This window comes from Leptosomus discolor, chromosome 15 (assembly GCF_034619465.1).
Source record: "Leptosomus discolor isolate bLepDis1 chromosome 15, bLepDis1.hap2, whole genome shotgun sequence".
NCBI lineage: Eukaryota > Metazoa > Chordata > Aves > Leptosomiformes > Leptosomidae > Leptosomus > Leptosomus discolor.
Genome location: NC_141405.1, coordinates 11,047,206 through 11,066,002, shown reverse-complemented (window position 1 = coordinate 11,066,002; position 18,797 = coordinate 11,047,206). Strand labels below are relative to the sequence as shown.

The following is an 18,797-nucleotide window of genomic DNA, read 5'->3' as shown; positions in this document are numbered from 1 at the left end:
TCGGCCGTGGTGGCGGCGGGGGGGGGGGTGTTTGGTGGGAGGATGTGGGGGTGGATGAGGGTCCACGAGGTGTGAAACGGTGAGGTGGGGTCAGTGCGGGATGTTGGGGTCGTGGTCCCGTGGGATGGGGCAGCAGCAGGTGTGGGGTGGCCCTAGGTTGGATTTGGTCATCCCAGAATTTAGGGTCATCCCAGCCTGGATTTAGGATGGTCCCAACTTGGATTTGAGGTGATCTGAGCCCAGATTTGGCAAGGTCCCAGCCCATCTTGGTGGCTACTGATGGATTTAGGACATGAGCTCTCAGAGGGCGCTTTGCTGTAGGAAATGGGGTTTAATGAGGGTTGGGATGATAAAATGATGGGAATTTTTGCTTTGTACAGGCTGTTGTGGTCCTGGACCCATGGGATTGGGCAGCATCAGACCTGGGGTGGTCCCAGCCTGGATTTTGGGCTGGTCCCTGTCCAGATTTGGGGTGATCCCAGCCCAGATTCATAGCCACTGATGGATTTAGGACACGGACTCTTGGAAGGCACTTTGTAGAAAATGGGGTTTAATGAGGGTCAGGGTGATGAAATGATGGGTTTGTGCTTCATTTGGGCTGTCAGAGTCCTTGTCCCATGGGGCAGCATGGCAACCCACCCGGTTGCAGCAGGTCCTTGCCTGTGTTTTGGGGCCGAGCAGCGTGTGTGCAGAGGGGAGTACCATGGTGGAGGCTGGGCAGCGATGGGGTTGTATGGCACCCGGGGCTCCCCCAGCCTGGTGGGATGGGGGCCAGGACCCCACCTTGCAGGGTATGGAGGGATATGTCCATGGGGCATGGGGAGGGGGATGCTGATGCCTGGGAAAGCATGGAGGCACCTCTAGGCCATCTCGCTGCGGGCAGACGTGGGTGCCAGGGAAGGAATGGTGCTCTGCCCGCACTGGGTACACTGTTGGGGGGGGTTCCCCAGCCTGGCTGTGCCATGTCCTTCACCCCATTCCCCATGGGAAGCCGAGGGCCATGCCAGAGAATGCCACCCATGCAGCTCTGCAACGTGGCAGTGCCAAACCTCAGCCCCAGCCACACGGACACCCAACAGGGCAGGGCAGCACCCAAGGGTGGGGGCACTGAGTGCCCCAGGGCTCAGCAGCCCCCAGCATCAGGAGCCCCCAGGCAGAGGGAGCACCCCAGGGTGCTGGGGTGGCACATCCCTGGGGTCCCTGCAGCGCATCTGCACCTCACCATGGTCCCCCATGCTGCTGGCCCAAGGCAGCGTCCTTGCAGGGGTGATGGGTATGGGGTCTCTGACGCTGGCACAGGGATCCCCAGTGCCCCCAGCTGCAGTTGTGGGTGCAGAGCAGCAGGGGCCCTGCCAATGCCACTGTCAGCACCCATGGGTGCCCCGGGGAACCTGCCATGCCCCGGGCTGCTGCTTGCCTGGGCGATGCATGGGTGACAAATGCACATTTGTCCCTTGCTGCAGAGCAGGGTCACAGCCATGGCACCAGCAGTGGCACAGTGAGGGCCTTAGCCTGGAGCAGCCCTCTAGCAACAGTCTCCTCCACCTTGATCTCCCCCTCTTCCAGCTCAAGCCAATCCTACTTCCATCTCCATCTCCATCGCCTCCACTTCTACCTCCATCTCTGTCCCCATCTCCTCCCTAACCTCTGTCTCCATCCCACCTCCTCCACCCCTACCTCCTCCATTTTCTCCCCAATCCCACCTCCTCCATACCCATCTCCCATCTCCTCCACCCTGATCCCACCTCCATCTCCACGTCTATCTCCAGCACCCTCTCCCTCGCCTCCACATCTGCCTCCATCTCCACCTTGATCCCACCTCCTCCACCTCTGTCCCTGTCTCCTGTTGTGACTGCACCAGGTTTCTCCAGACATCCCCTTCCTCTGTCCCAGTGGGCACAGCCCCACGGTGCCATAGGTCTGGTGCTCCTGGTGCTTCCACCACCCCCTGGACCTCCCAAGCACACAGCCACCACGCTGGGGTGTGTTCTGGCCTCCACTGACCCCACCAAGCCCCACTCCGAAGGCTGAGCCCCACCACCCCAATCCACAGCACACACCGCAGCACTGAGACCACCACCGATGGGATGTGAAGCCCATCCCACCCTCCCCAGATACATCCCCTGAGACAAACGCTGCCCCCCCAGCACCACACCGGGCTCCTTTCACGTGTCTTTAATAGAAACCGCCGGCGGTGGGGGCCGCAGCCCCCGCGTACAAAAGCTGGCTGGAAGAATCACGTATTGCATAGACCTGGGTGTGGGGGACCCGCCCGCCCCCCCCAGTAGTCGCCTTTTAGAAAACAAAAAGCGTCTCTGGATAAAACTCTCCTGGTACAATAAATACTCTCGCGCCTCAGAGCTGGCAGAGCTGGGGAGCCCATGCCTGCCTGCCCCCCCACCCTGCCTGCCCCCCGCCTGCCCACTCCCTGGGAAAGCGAGGGGGCGATGCCCCCCATTCAGGATGCCCCTGGGTTGGGATGCCCCTGGTTTCAGAGCCACCGGTTTGGGATGCCCCCAGGTTGGAATGCCTCTGGATTGGGATGCCCTGATTTAGGAGCCTCTGGTTTAGGGTGCTCCTACTTTGGGGTGCCCCAAGTTCAGGAGCCCCTGGTTTGAGAGGCTCCAATTTGGGATGCCCTCAGTTTGAGAGCCTCTGGGTTCGAATGGCCCAGCTCCAGGATACCTGAATGGCTCCAGTTTGCAGATGCCCTGGTTTGGGAGCCTCTGGTTCAGAAGCCCCCAGGTTGGGATGCCCCCAGGTTGGGATATTCCTGGTTCAGGATGACCCTGCTTTGAGATGCTCTTGTTGGGGAACCCCTAGTTCAGGAGCCCTTGGGTTGAGGCACCCCCAGACTGAACTAGCCCCAGTTTGGGAGCCCCCAGTTCAGGATGGCCCCAGTTCAGCAGCCCCTGGCTCAGAAACTGGACTCAGGCACAGCTGAGTGGCACAGCGAGCCCATGGGCTGCTGTCCCCGCTGCAGCGTGGCCCCAGGGGGACCCCGGGCAGGCAGGTGGGGCCCCCCTGCGCCCCTGCCCAGCGAGGCCGAGCGCCGCAGGCCCCCCTTGGGGCGCGGGGGCAGGCTGGCCGAGCTCTGTGAGCGTGCCATGGCTGCCGGACTGGGGGACAGCCGTGCTGGGGGGCCACCCGCGTCCCCCTCTGTCTGTGGCAGCCCGGGGTGGCAGAGCCCCCTTGTCCCCTCCTCACTCCGCCCTGGGCTGCTCTGGCTTTTGGGGGGCAGGCGCAGGGACCCCTCGGCACCGGCGCTGGCGGCTCGCCGCAGCATGGGTACACGGAGGAGCTGGCGGGGGGCTCGGGGGGCACCCGGCTCCTCCTGCCCCTTGCTGGGCTGTTTTGGGGGTCCGGCTGGCACAGGGCTGGCGGCAAGGGGGGTGTCGGGGCCGCTCTCCCCACTCGTGCCGAGCGGGAGGAGCGCACGGCGGGTGCAGCGAGGCCGGCGCCCCGACTCCAGGTAGGCCACCAGCTCCCCCGGGACCCCCGGCCGGCCCCGCTCCTTGCCCGCGAAGGACCAGCGCAGGGGCATGGCCCTGGGGGGGCCATCGGCGGGCGAGAGCTTGATGCTGAGGCTGCGGCCCTGGACACCCCGCACCAAGGGTCTGGCCTCGAAGCCACCTGCAATTAAAACAGAAATAACCCCAAGTTGGGAGGATCTGGGAGCCACCCTGGGGTGCTGAGGTGGGGTGAGGGGTGCTCGGCATCACCTTTCTCCGGGGCGGCGGTGGCATCGGGGGTGGCGGGTGGGGAGGACCGGGTGGCCGAGGGACGCAGGGTGTCCTGCGTGCTGCCGCCCAGGCGGGCCAGCCAGTGTCCCGAGAGCGAGGAGGCGGTGGAGCCTGCAGGGAGCGGGAGGGTGGGCTGTGGGGTGAGGGGTCCCTGGGGGAGCCAGCACCTGCACCCCGGGGTGCCCAGCAACAGGGGGCGCGGGGCTACAACCAGCGGCGTGTGCTCAGGCCTATGGGTGTGTGCACAAGCGCGTGGTGAGTGTGAGCAGGGCCTGCAGGGCGTGCTGTATGGCTGCAGGTTTAAGCACGTGTGTGTGCACGCGTTTGCCGTGTCCCACATGCCTGCTGTACCATGTGGCAGCACGTGCCACCACAGCGTGTGGCTCCGTGCACATACATGTGCACACGTGTGTGCTCAGCTGGGCTGTGACAGGCACGCGTGCCCCCCCATCCATGCACACGCCTGCAAGGGTGTGTGTGTGGCTGTGCTGTGTGTGCGCAACACTGCACACCTGTGGCATGCATGTGCATGTGTGCATGCTCGGCTGTGCTCTGTGCATGGGCGTGCACCATGCTGTGTGTGCAAGAGCTGACTGCACGTGCATTTGGCCGTGCTGCATGTGCATGTATGATACTGTGTGTGCACTTGACCGTGCCAATCCGACCGTGTGCATGCATGCACCACCCTGTTCACGCACATGTGGGCAAGGGCGTGCATGCGGCTGTGCTGTGCGTGCACAACACTGTGCGTGCCAGTGTGCACAAGCACGCACGTGTGCACGCTTGGGTATGCTGCACGTGTGCCTGCCTGCCCCGCTGTCCGTGCACAGGCATGCACGCGTGCCCATGCGCACGCAGCAGGGCTGGGTGGCACACCCCATGCTGTGTGTGCATGTCCTGGACGCACACGCGTGTGTCTCTGCTGCACGTGCTGCACTCCGTGTGCCCGGGCGTGCCCTCGGCCATGCCAGGCGTGCCCGGGTAGTGTTGGGGCACAGGGAGGTGGGGTGCTCACCCCTGGTGGAGCTGCCGGCCGACCAGGCGGGCACGGCGTTGCGGCGCTGGTAGAAGAGGATGTAGGCGCTGCGGGTGCTCACCTCGGCCTCCTGCACCCCCTCCACCCGGCTGTCATCGTAGCTGTACCACCGCCCATCCAGCGCGTTGCAGCAGTAGGCTGGGGGCAGGGGGTGAGGGGGGTACGCAGGGGGTGAGGGGGGAAAGCGGGTTCGGCCCTGCCCCAGCCCCAGGGTGCAGCGGGGAGTGTGAGCTCCGTGGCGTGGGGACAGCTTGGGGGTGCAGGATGCTGCTGGGGGGCACGTCCCAGTGCCATGCTGGCCCAACGCCATCTTGCCTATCCTGTGCGCCCCCGCTCCCCTGTGCTGTGCCCCATAGCACATACCCCTGGGGTGCCCCCCAACTCCATGCTGTGCCCCCACAGCAGACCCGAGGTTCGCCCCCCCCCAACCCACACCGTACCCCAGAGCATATGCCCTGCAGTGCCCCGCAAACCCCACGCCATGCCCCCTGAAGTGCCCCCCACCCTGCTGCCATGCCCCACACCACACTCCTTGTAGCACCCCCAAACCCCACGCTGTGCCCCATGGCACATCCCCTGCAGTACCTCCCCACCTCGAGTGCCCACCCCCCCCCCCCCACTCACCGGTGTAGTGGCCGCCCTGCATGCTGCCGTGGTGGTTGCAGACGGCGTACAGGTCGTAGAGGTAGTCGCGGGGGCAGCTCGGGGGCAGGCAGAAGGGGGGCTGCCAGGGGGCCCAGCGCCCCAACAGTTGCCCACCGGCCTGGCCCCGCTGCGCCATGTGGGGGGCCATGTCGAGACCCCGCAGGGGGAACCTCACCAGCGTAGTGAGTTTGTGCCGGTGCTCAGCCACCTGGCGAAAGCGCTTGAGGTGGATGATGAGGATGTCAGGCAGCGTCCAGAGGCTCAGCTTCACCATGCCCTGCTGGGGCACCTTGCAGTGTGGGCAGCGCCAGGCGTCGTCTGGGGCCAGCTGGGGACACCACACGCCACTGCCACTTCCCTCCCCAGCACCCTCCCCCGCCACCTCCAAACCCACCCCCCGGCACCAAACACGCCAAGAGTCACTGTGCCATGAGCAGGGCTTGCCCTCGGCGGCGGCTCTGCTGGGTGCAGGCAGGGTGCGGGCAGGGTGCTCGCTGCCCACACAGCTGGTGGGGTGCTGGGTACCTGCTCCTCCTTGGTGTAGAGCTGGAAGCACTCGTCCAGCGTGCAGCTGTGCTGCTGCCGGTGCGCTTGCTGCTGCAGCCGCACGCTCTCCGCATCCTGCACCACCTCCTCCTGGATGTGGCCGAAAAGGCTGGGGGGGGGGGGGGGGGGGGGGGGTGAGGCGACATGACACCGTGGGGGGCAGGGAGGTGGGGGGGTCAGGGAGGGTGACCTAGGTGCTGGGGTGTCCCCCCACCCTGGGGTGCATGGGACTCACCGCTCTTTGGTGCTCATGTCCCACTCCACCGTCAGCTTCACGTGGGGCGGGCCACCTGCCCCGCTCAGCTGCAGGGCTCTGGGGGGTGAGGACAAGGTGAGATGGCCCCCAAAACCCAACCTGTCCCCATGGGGCCATCCTGCTGTGGCAGGCAGGGACAGCCACCACCTCCCCACACAGCACCCACAGTGGGAACACAGAGCTGGGGACCTAGAGCCCAGGGAGCGGGGTGGCCACCACTGTGGCCAGCCACAGGGACACCTTTGGCCACCCACAGGGACACTGTGACCACCCACAGTACACCACTGGCCACCCCTGGGGAATGAGGGGACATCCTGGGGACAATCCTGCCCCTGCAGCACCCTTACCTGTCGACGGCGGGGTGGCAGAGAGGGCGGGGGTCCTGCGGGGACAGGTAGGTGCAGGGGTCCGAGCCCCCGGCCAGGCGGATGCGGAAGAGGGGACCCGTGCCCTGCAAGGGGAGGAGGGGCTGTGGGGCTGGCTGGGGGGGCAGAGCCACCCCTGCCCCCCCCCAGCAGCACCCAGGGGTGCTGCGCTTTGTGACACAGGACAGAAAAAGTCCCCAAAATCAGATTTCTTTGGTCCCCATGGCCAGGCTAGCAGAGGACACCCAGGGGGCTGGGGACAGGGGGCTAGGGAATGACCCGTCCTTCTGGCTCTGGTGTAGGTGGGGGGCAAAGGGGCAGCATGGGGACATCAGCGTCCCTGGGGTGGTGGCACCTGCATGCTGGGGAGGGTAGCTGGGCTGGGACAGCTCTGCTGTGGGAGCTGAGTGGCACTGCAGCCACCCATGGTGACACCATGGGCCACTTGTACTGAGAATATGACCACCTACAGGGACAGCACGGCCACCCACAGCCACCAGCGTCAACAACACAACCACTCCCAGGGTCACCAGAACCACCCACGGTGATACCATTGGCCACCCACGATGACCCTGCAGCCAAGAACAGCTCCACCATGATCACCCACGGTGACACCATAGCCAGTCACGGTGCCATCACAGCTGCTCACAGCTGCACCACAGCCACCCACAGAGACACCATGGCCACCCACAGCTCCACCATGGCCACCACCGGAGACACCATGGCCACCCACGGCTCCACCATGGCCACCACCGGAGACACCATGGCCACCCACGGCTCCACCATGGCCATCCCTGGAGACACCATAGCCACCCACAGCTCCACCACGGCCACTGCCAGAGACACCATAGCCACCGCTGGAGACACCACAGCCACCCACAGCTCCACCATGGCCACTGCCAGAGACACCATAGCCACCGCTGGAGACACCACAACCACCCACAACTCCACCACGGCCACCGCTGGAGACACCATGGCCACCCACAGCTCCACCATGGCCATCCCTGGAGCCACCATGGCCACCCGCAGCTCCACCATGGCCACCCTTGGAGACACCACGGCCACGGCACCAGCAGGTGCCGGCGTCCCCGGCCAAGCGCGCCCCCGGGAGGGGCCAGCGGCGCCCCCCGCCCCAGCTCACCTGCGCCCGCACCTCTCCCCGCAGCAGGGCCCGCAGCTGGGCCAGGATGCTCTGCTGGAGCTGCTCCCACGACACGCCCCGCTCCTCCCGCAGCACCAGCGGCGGCCCGAACCTGGGGGGGACAGCGGGGGCGCCCGGCTGAGGACATGCACACGCAGGCCACCCCTGGGCGAGGCGTGGGCAGGGCGGGCCGGTACCTGGCGAGGCGGGGGCCGGCGCGGGCGGCGTTGCAGAGCAGGAGCAGGATGCGGCCGCCCGGCCCGCGGTGCAGGCAGTCGGAGGAGCGGGCAGCGGCGGGCAGCAGGCGCTGCCCCTCGGGCTGGGCCGCCCCGGGGGAGGCGGGCAGGCTGCGGGGGCAACCTGCGGGCAGGGCGGGGCGGGGCGGGGGGGATGAAGGGGCTCTCGTTTAGCACAGGGTGGGCCTTTGCGCCCGCGCTCCTCTCCCGCAGCGATGCCCGCGGGCGCTGCCTGCTGCTGGGGGCTGCCGGCGCTCCCCTGCCCGCAGCGCTACCTGCGGCGTGTCCGCCGTGTTTTTCTCCCCCCCCCCCCCCCCCCCCCAATCGCAGCGCAGGGGGACAGGGCCTCCGCCAATGACAGCGGAGCATGCCTGCCTCCCACCAATCCCAGGGCCCCTCCCGCCCCCCCCCACCCCCCCCCAGCGCAGCTCCCACCCCGCCAACCCCAGCGCTGCACAAGCCGCTCCCAACCAATCCAGCCTGCGCAGGTAGCCCAGACGCCAGCCAATCAGGAGGGGAAGGGGGGGGGGCGGTACCTGCGCGGCGGGCCGGGGGGGGCTGGAAGGCGTAGAGGGGAGCCCCCTCCCCAGCAGCACCCAGCTCCTCCGCGTCGCCCAGGGAGCGCAGGAAGCCCCGCGGGGACACCTCGGCCAGGATCACCTGCGGGACGGCACCTGGCGTGTCCCTCTGTGTCCCTTGGGGGGGGTGTCCTGCCCCCCCCCCGCGACATGTCCCCGTGTCGTGGCCCCCCCCGTTACCTGCTCCGGGGGGATGTGTCCCTCCCGCGCCACCATGTCCCGCAGCTCGGCCACGGTGCCCAGCAGGGGCACGGCCAGTCCCACCCGCACGAACCGCCAGCGCTCACACTGCAGCACTAGGGTGACGTTGAGAGCCCTGGGGACATGGGGACACACACACACACACACACACACACCCCTCAGTGGGGAAAGCTGCTGTGCCAAGACCCGACGCCGCTCCTGACCACACCGGAGAGTCCCGTGTCCTGGTACGGCAGCTCCGACACCGGGGCAGCAAATACCCATCGGACACAGCTCCTGCGCTGGTGGCCATCACTGGTCCCAATGCCGCCACCTCCCACATTAATTCACCCCAAAATAACCAAATTACTCTCACTGGAGCCAAAACCCCGCTGGCCAGCGGCCGTGCCTCTCACTGTGCCAGCGAGCGGCTAGGGAGGCGCGGGGCCGGGCTCACCTGGTCTGGGGCAGCGGGATGGGCAGGGAGATGCACAGGAAGGGGTCGAAGGTGTTGCTCTGCTTCAGGCAGTGCGGGCACGTCAGGGAGGACCTGCGAAACACAGCCGGGGTCTGTCACCAGCATGGGGACAGCACCCCCAGAGTCCCCACCCCAGGGCTGCAGCGCCCTGTCACCAATACTGCACCCTGGGCGCCGCATCCCAGGTACCACATCCCACAGGGCTGGGATGGCCCCAGCATCACGCAGGGTTTGCACGACCTCCTACCAGGGCAAGGCACCACAGCCCATATCCGCCTGCCCAGCCCAACTGGTCTGTTCATTCTGAAACCTAACAAGGGTGCCTGCAGTAACTCGTGCTAGAAAAGCCAGAGTGAAATCAGCTGTCCTGGCAAAAGCCATCTCCTGGTGGCCCTGGGATGGTGATAACGAAGGGAACCACTTAAGGGTTCGTTAGGGCCAAGGTGAGGCAGGCGGTGGGGTCTCTGAAGGCCAGTGGTATGAAATGCCCAGGGAAAGCACGGGGAAGCAGGAGCAAGGCTGGGGGCCGCTTGTGTATGCCTCCATGCCAGGAGGTGACACTGGATGTGGCTGATGTTACCCACTGTGCCCTCGCTCCCAAGGACTGAGCATCCACCCTCACCAAAAACCGCCCCTGAGACACGGCTCAGACCCTGCTCTGGATCAGTCCTTAATAAAACACTTCACTCCCTCCAGCCAAGAGCTGCCCACCCCATCACCCCCACCCCACTGCACCCGCACAGCCCAGACAACACTGCCAGCACTGCACTGTGCAAATGAAACACAGTTCCATCTTAATTTTGCTGCTCCAGAGCTTCCCTGCTAATTCCTGGAAGCCCCTGGGCTGCGCCCACTGCGCAGGGGTGAGGAGCAGGCAGGACACCCCGCTTGCTGCTGCAGGGATTTGACCTTCCCCGTGTCTTTTTAGGCACTTGCAAAAATGTTTGCTGGCATTGAAGTGGACTAAGAAATGTCCGGAAACCTCTTGCTTGGCGTTTCGCGCCCAGCCATGGCTGCAGCGCCCATGGGGGAAGCAGCTCCCAGCCCAGGCTGGGTGGGATGGATGGAGCCTCCCTTCCCTGGGCTTGCAGAGCCCGGCTACCCACCGGCAAGGCTCCGGCCGAGCAGGATCCGTCCCTCCCTGCTCACCTGTACTGTGCCTGGAAATGGCTCTGCACGAAGCTCTGCCCAGGGGGATGTTGGGCGGCCGGCGGGGAGCTGCCGGCACCGCTGCTCCCGTCCTCGCTGGGCTGCGGGGGCGAGAGACAAGCGGGGGGAGTGAGGTGCTGGGCTGACCACTCACTCGGCCCCCATTCAGGGGTTGGGGGTATGTCCTGCAGAGCTGAGCCCCGCTTCTGTGGCCCCATGGCATGAGGATGGGCTGAAGGTGACATTGAAGTGACCCTTGCCAGGCACTGCCGTGCCCTCCAGGCTCTCTGCGTGCCTTCTGCTGGGGCCATTTTGGGGTATGTCCCACGCAACAAGCCAGCGTGGGGCAATAAGGGTTAACCCGCTGCCTGCATCCCTGCCCCAGCACCAGGATGAGGGCAGGGGGTCTGAGACCCCCAACGCAGACCTGGCATCTGGAGCTCCTGGAGATCGAGGAATTGGAGCTGGGAACGCGTTTGAGCCTGGCTGAAATGTCCCAGGAGGGAAGTCCTGGGTGAGTCGGCTGGGTACCCGCAGCAGCACCTCTGGCAGAGGAAAGCTTTGTGGGGAGAAAGCCGGTCCCTCCCTGCAACATCCATCCCCAAGGAGCCCCAGCACCCCTGGGCACACCCTGCAGGGTCGGCAGCCCTGGCAGGGAGGTGCCCACAGCACCCACTGTGCCAGTAAACGCACCCATGGGTGCTGGGAGCCAGGCCGAGATGGTGGGATGCTGCAGCGGGCAGGTGTCCATGTGTATGTCCGTGTGTCTGCAAGATGAGCTCCTGAAGCGGGTGTGCATGTTTCTGTGCTCGCACCCACCTGAGGTCGGGTGCGAATTAACCACAGGCAAATCACCAGAACAAGGGAGCTAAAAAAAGTCCCGGCTGGCGCGATGCCCTCCCAGGCAGGTGTGCCAGCGCCGGGCTGTAGAGCCACCCAGAAAAGCAGCGCCGCTGCCGTGGGTTTCCCCAGTGCCCTTACCAGCAGCAAGCCCGGGCACAGCAGCCGGCAGAGCACCCAACACACCAAGCCCAGGCACAGCACCCTGAGCCCAGGCATGGCCCCCCGAGCCCAGGCATGGCACCAGGCACAGCATCCAGCACCCTGACCCAGCGCCCCAGAGCTGGGCTTTCAGGGGCCACACGTCCAGCACAGGGGTAGGAGCAGTGCCCTTCCATCAGCATCCCCCGGGCTGGCAGGGTAGGCAGCCATGGGGAGCACTTGCTCCTCTGCCGACCCACCCCTCGGCCACTTCCCCACGTTACTGTCCTCCCGGCTCAGCCCCGGACGGAGGGGCGACCACCTCTCCCCCCACACCGCAGACATCTGACCTCTCCCCGGGGCTGATCCAGCAACTCCTGGCACCCTGAGCCACTGCAGCCAGCCATGCTCCCCGTCTGGGTGCCCGCACCCATCACCCCTGGCAAGCCTGTGGCACGTCCCCTTCCTCGAGAGAAACCAGCTCTTCTGTGCGCCAGATGCTGCCTCAGGGTGGGCGAGGAGCCCTCTCTCCATCCCTCCTGCTTGGTTCATGGGGAAACTGAGGCACGGCCTCTGCGCTCCCTGCTCTCGGCAGGGCTGGTGATGGCAGGCTGCCTGCGTCCTGCCGCTCGCTCCCAGGGCTGGCATGGGATCCTTTCCTCTGTCCCAAGGAAAAGCAAGACAACTGCCCAGGGAGGCAGCTGCCTTTGCCAATTCAGGGGATGCCAGCACCAGCTCCGGCAGGCAAGATGTGCCCCATGCCCAGGGGACCCCAAGAAGAGGCAAGTCCTCTGCTCCACTCCACAGGGAACGGGGACACTGGGACATGACCACGTCACACAGCCAAACCTGCCTGGTTAGGTGACACCTCCCTGCCCGCGTCTTGCCTGCCATCTCCCTGCCTGCTGCCCTGGGAACCGCAGGGAGCCCCCGTCCCCACACACAGAGGACAGGAACCACCAGCTTCACCCCCTGCTACGGGCACATGGAGCCCGACGGCAGACAAGACATTGCAGAAAGGACTGGGCTGTTTTGCGGTAAGACAAGGAGTTTTTGCTGTTGCGATGAGTAAGATTGCATGAGGTATTTGGCCGGGAGGCGGATTTTCCTTGTGCCATCTGCTGGCACCGGGTCCTGCTGAGCCTGACGTGTCCTTATGGTCAGGGTCCATCTGGTGTGGCACAGAGGGGATCTGGACTGTGTCTGTGCCCCACACAGCCCCCAAAGTGCCCCCAAAACCCAAGGGGACACCTTCTCCTCCTCCTCCAGCCTTCTCCACATCCAAGCCTCAGTCCCTGCCCGGGTGGCCCCAGCCACCCTCGTGGGCACCCATCAAACAGCCAGGAGGGTATTTCCACCCCTCCAGCCTGCCCAGCTCTGTGTCCTGGGCCGCCATCTTTTGCGTTGCACCAGCTGAGCTCCCCCCGTCCCTGAGCCTCGGTGGGGGCTTGACCAGGAACGAACCGTCCTCCCCATCCCCATCCTTTGGCATCTGCACAAACCCTCCACCCCCAGCCCGTGCTACCCAAAACGAGGACGGGCGCGTGTGTGCCCAGCTCCATCCAGACACTTCAAAGCCGTTTATTCAGGCTGACAACCCCCATGGGGCACCCCCTCCCCAGGGACCTGGGCACATGGGTGCCACCACCCGAAAGGGGCTGACGCTGCACTGACGGGCTGGGCGAGGCCGAGCCAAACCGAGGATGCTGGGGGACACAAAGGGTCCCATCCCCGGAGCCAAGCAAGCGTCCTGGGCATCACCACGGCACTGCCTCCAGCATGGGCAGCCGAAGGCACCGTCGGCATCACACCACAGCCCGTGGCACGTGTTGGCACCTCGCATTTAACAAGCGAGCAACGGGAGCCGCCCGCTGCCAGGCTTTCCGAAACAGCCCGCGGGATCTCAATGCCTCTGGGGAAAGGTGGGCAGGGCTGAGGACCGCTCAGCTCAGTGCAGGGATGGCTGCAGCACTCCGGCCAAGAAGGGCTGGAAGCCACAGGGCTGCCCCAGCCAGAGGCTTTGGAGATGGGCACCGCAGCTGAGCTCTCCCATGCACGACAGAGCTGTGCCCACGTGCTGGAGGCTGCCCGTGGGGTCCCCGACCCAAACCCCTCGGCCACAGCCACGATGGCCCAAGCTGGGGACAGGGAGGATGAAGCTGGTCCTGGGACACCCAAGCTGAGCATCACCCCCAAAGCGGGGACAGCACGCTGCTGAGCCGAGCCAATGCCGGCTGCACGAATCCGCTGCTGCAACAGGCAGCGCCCCGGCAGGCAGGCAGGCAGGCAGGCAGGCAGGCAGGGCCAGGGCAACACCACAAGTGCAGGTGGATTGAAGGAGACTTAATTACTCGTTTTGCCAGCAGCAAAGCCGCCGAGCACTGTAATTATGGCGGGCTTAGCTGGAGGCGGAGAGGGATGCGGGGGCTGGATCTCCGGCTGGATCTCCTCCCGACCGAGCAACCCCGAGAATCAGGGTGCTCACCAGAACCGGGGTGCTCAGCTGGACAGGCTCCTGCCCACACCCTCCCGCTCTCCCAGCACTCAGATCCCACCAGCCTGCTCCCCATGCAACGTCCAGACCACATCTCCATCCCAGCCCGCCCCCTCCCCAGACATCTTGGCTCCCCCAGTCCCACACCCAGCGTGGACATCCCCCACGCCGAGCCAGGGAGTGCGGCCACGCTGGCAGAGGCCACCCACCTCCTCGGGGACGTGGGTCTGCTGGGCTGGGGAGGTGGCACCCAGGTCCTCGTGCATGCGGTCCAGCAGCCAGAGCAGGAACTCGAGGGCATCGTGCTGCGCGTTGCCCCGGAACTGGGCGCTGTGCTTGGAGACAATGTTCTGTAAGAGACGGGCAGGGAGGGCGCTGAGCCTCAGGCTGCGCTGCCCAGCACTAAGGAACAGCCGATTTGTCAGCGTCCATCACAAAAACCCATCCCTGCTTCCTGCTTGGAACAGTGTCTGCCATCACCCTGCCTCTGCAGGGACACCGTGGCCACCCCACTGCAGCAGGGACACTGGCCCACATGGCCAAGACAGCAGCTCTGTGGCCCATCACCGTAGTGTCCCGGCTTTCAGCTGCCGGGATGAGGCTGGGTGGGGACAGGGCACATCTCAACGAACCCATATGGGCAAGTCCAGCCCATGGGGACCCACCAGCATCACCTGCCCCATGCACTCTGATGGCATCAACTTGGTGTCACAGCCAGGGGATGGCAATTCCCAGTGTCGGGATGCCCCAGCAGGCGGCAGCTCTGCCCTGGGTGCTGCCTGCCCCTGCCTGCATATGCCACCCCATCCCCAGCAGCCAGTCCAGTGTCTCCTCAGCCAGGTGATGCTGGTGGTGCCAGCCCAGCCACCCAAGGGCTGTTCGTACAGTCAAAAAAAGTGTGGCTTGTGGGCAGGGGAGCTGCCAGCCCTGCCTGCCCTGCCCGCAGTGGCAAGAGGAAAGCCCCTGAGCAAACCTCCTGCATCCCAAACCTGGGGATGCTCGGCTCATGGGAGCCCCACACTCAGCACCCTCCGACTGAAGCAGAGCAGGTGAGACCATGGAGGGGGACCAGAGATGTCCCTGATGGAGCCATGCACCAGGGGGTTCCTGCCAGTCCCCACCCCCCCCAAAGGCAGTGCTGGGGAGGGGGTGCTGCCTGCCCTGCCAGGCTCTGCCCCTCCACCCAAAGTCCTGCCAGCTACCCCTGCCCACGGCTGCCCTCTGCTCGCTCCCTCTCCTCCTTCCCCCCGGCTCTGCAGGGAAGCCCCGGGAGGTGCTCACAGGGCTCCCCAGTGCATCCCCCCCATCTCCCCCTCCCCTCACGTACCCCTGGGACATGCAGCTCCATCCACAGCACAGGAATCAGGCACGGGGCAAGCACAGGGGTGATGAAACCGTGATGCTCCCTCTGGGCACCCTGCCCCGAAAGCCCAGGTCCCCGTGCCACCGAGGGCAGCATCCCCCTGCCCCACACCATCACCTGTGTCTGGATCAGGCCCTCTCTGTGTACTCTCTCTGCCTGCCCCTCCCCTCCCCCCCGTCCACACAGTTGCATTTTGGCTAATTAGCATTAATGTCACTGTTAGGTGAGCGGCACGATGCCCTTACTGGGGGTTCCCCCCTCACCGGGACTGCGGTGGGAAGAATGGGGCTGGGAATGCTGCGGGGCTGAGGCAGTGCCCAGGGAAGATGAGCCCATCGGGCTGCCGTCAGGCCACCAAGCCAGCACCGAAGCCATCTCCCTCGCCGAGCCGGCTGAGGTCTCTCTGCTGTGCAGGTGAAAACCTCTTTTAAAAGGGAAGATACAAAAGATTCACCTATCCCGAAACCCACTGAGTGGGACGGGACACCAGCGGTGCCCAGGATGGGTCCCTGACCCCAAAAAAGTAGGAAGCACGGGGCTGGGAATCCCACTCCCTGCAGGGAGCCCAGGGAGCACCCGAAAAAGCAGAGCTGGGGTTCCCCAAAGACTCATCTCCAAGCCTCGGTTGGTGGTGGCTGCTCAGGGCCAGGGAAGGATAATTTTAGGAGCTCAGCCCAAAACCAGCACTGGGAGGGAGAAAACCCAGCCATCCGTGCTGATGTTACCCAGCAAGCCAGGACCTGCCGGGACAGGGATGAGATCTCCAGCACTGCCAGGAAACACCCTGAGCCAAGGAACCCCCCGGCCACCTGCCAGCCGGCCCTGCTTGCCCCTGGCCCTGCTCGCAGCGGCACAAGCATCCCGGTACAAGCAGAGGGAGCAAGGCCACCGCGGATGGGCTTCAGGCAAAGCAAGCCACAGACTCGGCTCTTATTTTAAAAATCTTATTTAAGCAGATTAAGAAAAAAAAAAAAAAAAGGTAGAAATTCATGCAAGATGCAGATAACCACCCGGAGGGAGGAAATTTAAGGCAAAGGCTGGAAGTCTGGGGGATTTTTTTTGCTCTGTGTCTAAGGAATGTGCGTATTTGGGAGCAGAGGGCATGGAAACATCGTGCCCAGGACTCCAAGAGCTGGTTACTTTGCTAGAAGGAAATGAAAGGCAATGAGCTCCTGCAGGAGCACCCATTGCACCCCGGCAGTCCCAGCGGGGCGGGTGCTGCCACCCTCCAGGCAGGTCCCCTTGAGAAAGGGGAGGCAGAGCAGCGGGTACCCCAGCCCCTGCCCAGGACCAACCCAGGAGCTGGCAGCGCTGACGGAATCCCCGACCTGGGAAGGGGCCTGGCTTCCTAGCAGCTCCTCCGTGCACTTTGTGAAGTTTAATTGCAGCAGCAGTTTAATGGCAGCACCAGGTCCCTGCTGAAATGTCACCCATGGGCACACGTCCCTGAGCACAGGGAGCTGCGATGCCAGGCTACAAGCACTGCCCTGCTCCTGACACCCTGTCCCTGTCCCCAAGCCAGGTGCAGGCCTGCAGCACGCTGGCATGTGCCCGGCAGGGATGTGACACGCGCTCTGTGACAGGGCCTGAGGCCACTGAGTTGGGCTCCTGGGTCACCATCCTGCCTTACCCCACCATCACGGCCAGCACCCTGCTCGCCCTTACAGCTCTGCGGGGGGCCAGGGCTGAGCGCTCGCTGGCCCAGGGGAGGGCAGAGCTCAGGCGACGGCAGCGGGGCTGGGGGGACAGCGGGGCTGGGGGGTGTCTGGCAGGGCAGGATGAGGTCCATGGGGAGGATGAGGGAGGGGGTGCTGGGAGCAGGGGGTGCTGGTGGGTGTTGGGAGCAGGGGGATGCTGGCCAGTGCTGGGAAGGGTACCAGTGGGTGCTGGGTGCTGGTGGGTGCTGTGGGCAGGAGATGCCAGAGGGTTCTGGGAGGGGTGCTGTAGGCAGGGGATGCCGGCAGGTTCTGGGAGGGCTGCCCGTGGTGCCGAGAGCCGGGGCTGCCCGTGGGTGCCGGGAATGGTGCCGGTGGGCGCCGCGGTCAGGGGCTGCCGGTGCCGGGGGGCGCCGCGGGCAGGGGCTGCCGGTGCCGGGGGGCGCCGCGGGCAGGGCAGGAGGCGGCCAGAAGCCGCGGGGCCGGGCGCGCTCGGCGGGGCCGTACCTTGAACTCGGCGGAGAGCTGCGGCGTGTAGTCGCGGGTCCAGAGGGCGCGGACCAGGGCGGCCAGCCGGTGGGTGACCTCGGCCCGGGCCCCGCGGGCGCGGTAGCGACCCAGCGCCAGGAACTCGGCCAGCGGGGCCGTGTTGCTCAGACACTGCACCACCGCGTTCATGAAGCAGGTGTTCCCGTGGTTCCGCAGCCCCTGCGCGCCCGGTGGCCGCTCCCCCCCGCTCCCGCTCCCTCCCGGGGCCGCCCCTCCGGGCCGCCGCCGCCGCCGCTGCACCCCCCCGGAGCCGCCCCCCCGGAACCCGCCTTCGTCGTCCTCCGGGCCGGCGCGGTGCCTCCCGCGGCCCCCGGCCAGGCGCGCCCAGGTGCGGAGCAGCCGCCCGGCCAGGCTGCCCAGGGAGCGCAGGGCGCGCCGCCGCCGCCCGCCCCCCGCCCGCCGCCCCGCCGGGCTCCCCCCGCCGCCGCCGCCGCCGCCGCCGCCCCGCCGCCGCCCGGGGCCGCCACCGCCCCCCGCCGCCGCCGCGCTCATGGCCCCGGGCGGCCGCCGCCCTCCCCCGGCCCCGCCGGCCCCGGCCCCGCCGCGGCGCGCATGGCCCCGGGCGGGCGCTGGGCGCCCCCCGCCGCCGGTGCCGGTGCCGGTGCGGGGGCCGGAGGGGCCGGGCGGGAGGTTTTGTGCGCGGCCGGCTCCTCCCCCGGCCGGGCCGGCTCTGGGAGACGGGCGAGGGAAGGGAGCCGGGAGGCGGAGGCGGAGGGGGGGAGCGGGGAGCGGGGCGGTGCTGCTGCCGCCGCCGGCGGGCGGCCCAGGCGGCCGAGTCCCGGCAGCCCTGGCTGCCCCGGCGAACCCAGCGTCACCCCGGCGACCCCAGCCCGCTGCGCCCTCCATGGCTCCAGGGCTTGCCCAAGAGTCCCAGCCATGTCGTGTCGGGTGTGTCGTGTCCCTCCCCCCCCCCCCCACCCCGGCAACCCTCATCCCCCGTCCCCCCCAGCATCACCCCAGGGTTTTCCTGGGCGTCTCAGCCATGCCTCACCGGAGCTGCCCTGCTGCCCTCAGCATCACCCCAGGGTGTCACAGCATCACTCGCAGTGCCCCAATCCTGCCACCTCTGGGTGCTTTTAGCTGGGACAATGTGACAATGGTCACCTCTGCGCCCACCACACTGATGTTTTGGGACCTAATGAGGCTCCCTCCACACGGAGCCACAAAGCGAGCGTTGCCAACCCAGCGCTGGCAGAGACTGGAGGCTTTGGCCACCTCCTGCCCGCCCCACATGGCTGGCACCACACGTGGGTGCTCATTTGGGGTCTGGCAGAGCCTGGCTGGGGAGGGACGGTGCCACCTTCCCCCAGCTGCAGGGATCAGCACCTCAGCCCTCCCTGTGTGGCCGGAGGAGTGCAGGATGGCCGAGGCCACCAGGTCAGCTCCCTGCTCTCCACCTGCA

General features: G+C 66.3%; 1 protein-coding gene across 1 annotated transcript; it reads right to left on the bottom strand.

The window, feature by feature from the left end:
* Positions 1 to 2,917: 2,917 nt before the first annotated feature.
* Positions 2,918 to 17,872, bottom strand: USP43 (ubiquitin specific peptidase 43). Its single transcript, XM_086473667.1, has 16 exons — positions 17,354 to 17,872; positions 14,038 to 14,178; positions 10,354 to 10,454; positions 9,184 to 9,276; positions 8,727 to 8,862; positions 8,505 to 8,628; positions 7,930 to 8,092; positions 7,733 to 7,844; positions 6,574 to 6,677; positions 6,206 to 6,283; positions 5,950 to 6,079; positions 5,404 to 5,752; positions 4,759 to 4,917; positions 3,723 to 3,854; positions 3,383 to 3,633; positions 2,918 to 3,331 (listed from the first exon to the last, which is right to left on the bottom strand). The coding sequence occupies exons 1-16, from the start codon at positions 17,522 to 17,524 to the stop codon at positions 2,918 to 2,920; spliced, it is 2,658 nt and encodes an 885-aa protein (XP_086329793.1). The 5' UTR covers positions 17,525 to 17,872.
* Between the last annotated feature and the right edge of the window lie 925 nt (positions 17,873 to 18,797).

Excerpts from the sequence above, each read along its gene's own strand:
- USP43 (XM_086473667.1), bottom strand. The coding sequence starts at position 17,524 with ATGAACGCGGTGGTGCAGTGTCTGAGCAACACGGCCCCGCTGGCCGAG. Across the intron at positions 9,277-10,353 it reads CATTTCCAGGCACAGTACAG|GTCCTCCCTGACGTGCCCGC; the intron begins GTGAGCAGGGAG and ends TGTGTTTCGCAG. Across the intron at positions 7,845-7,929 it reads GCCGGCCCCCGCCTCGCCAG|GTTCGGGCCGCCGCTGGTGC; the intron begins GTACCGGCCCGC and ends TGTCCCCCCCAG.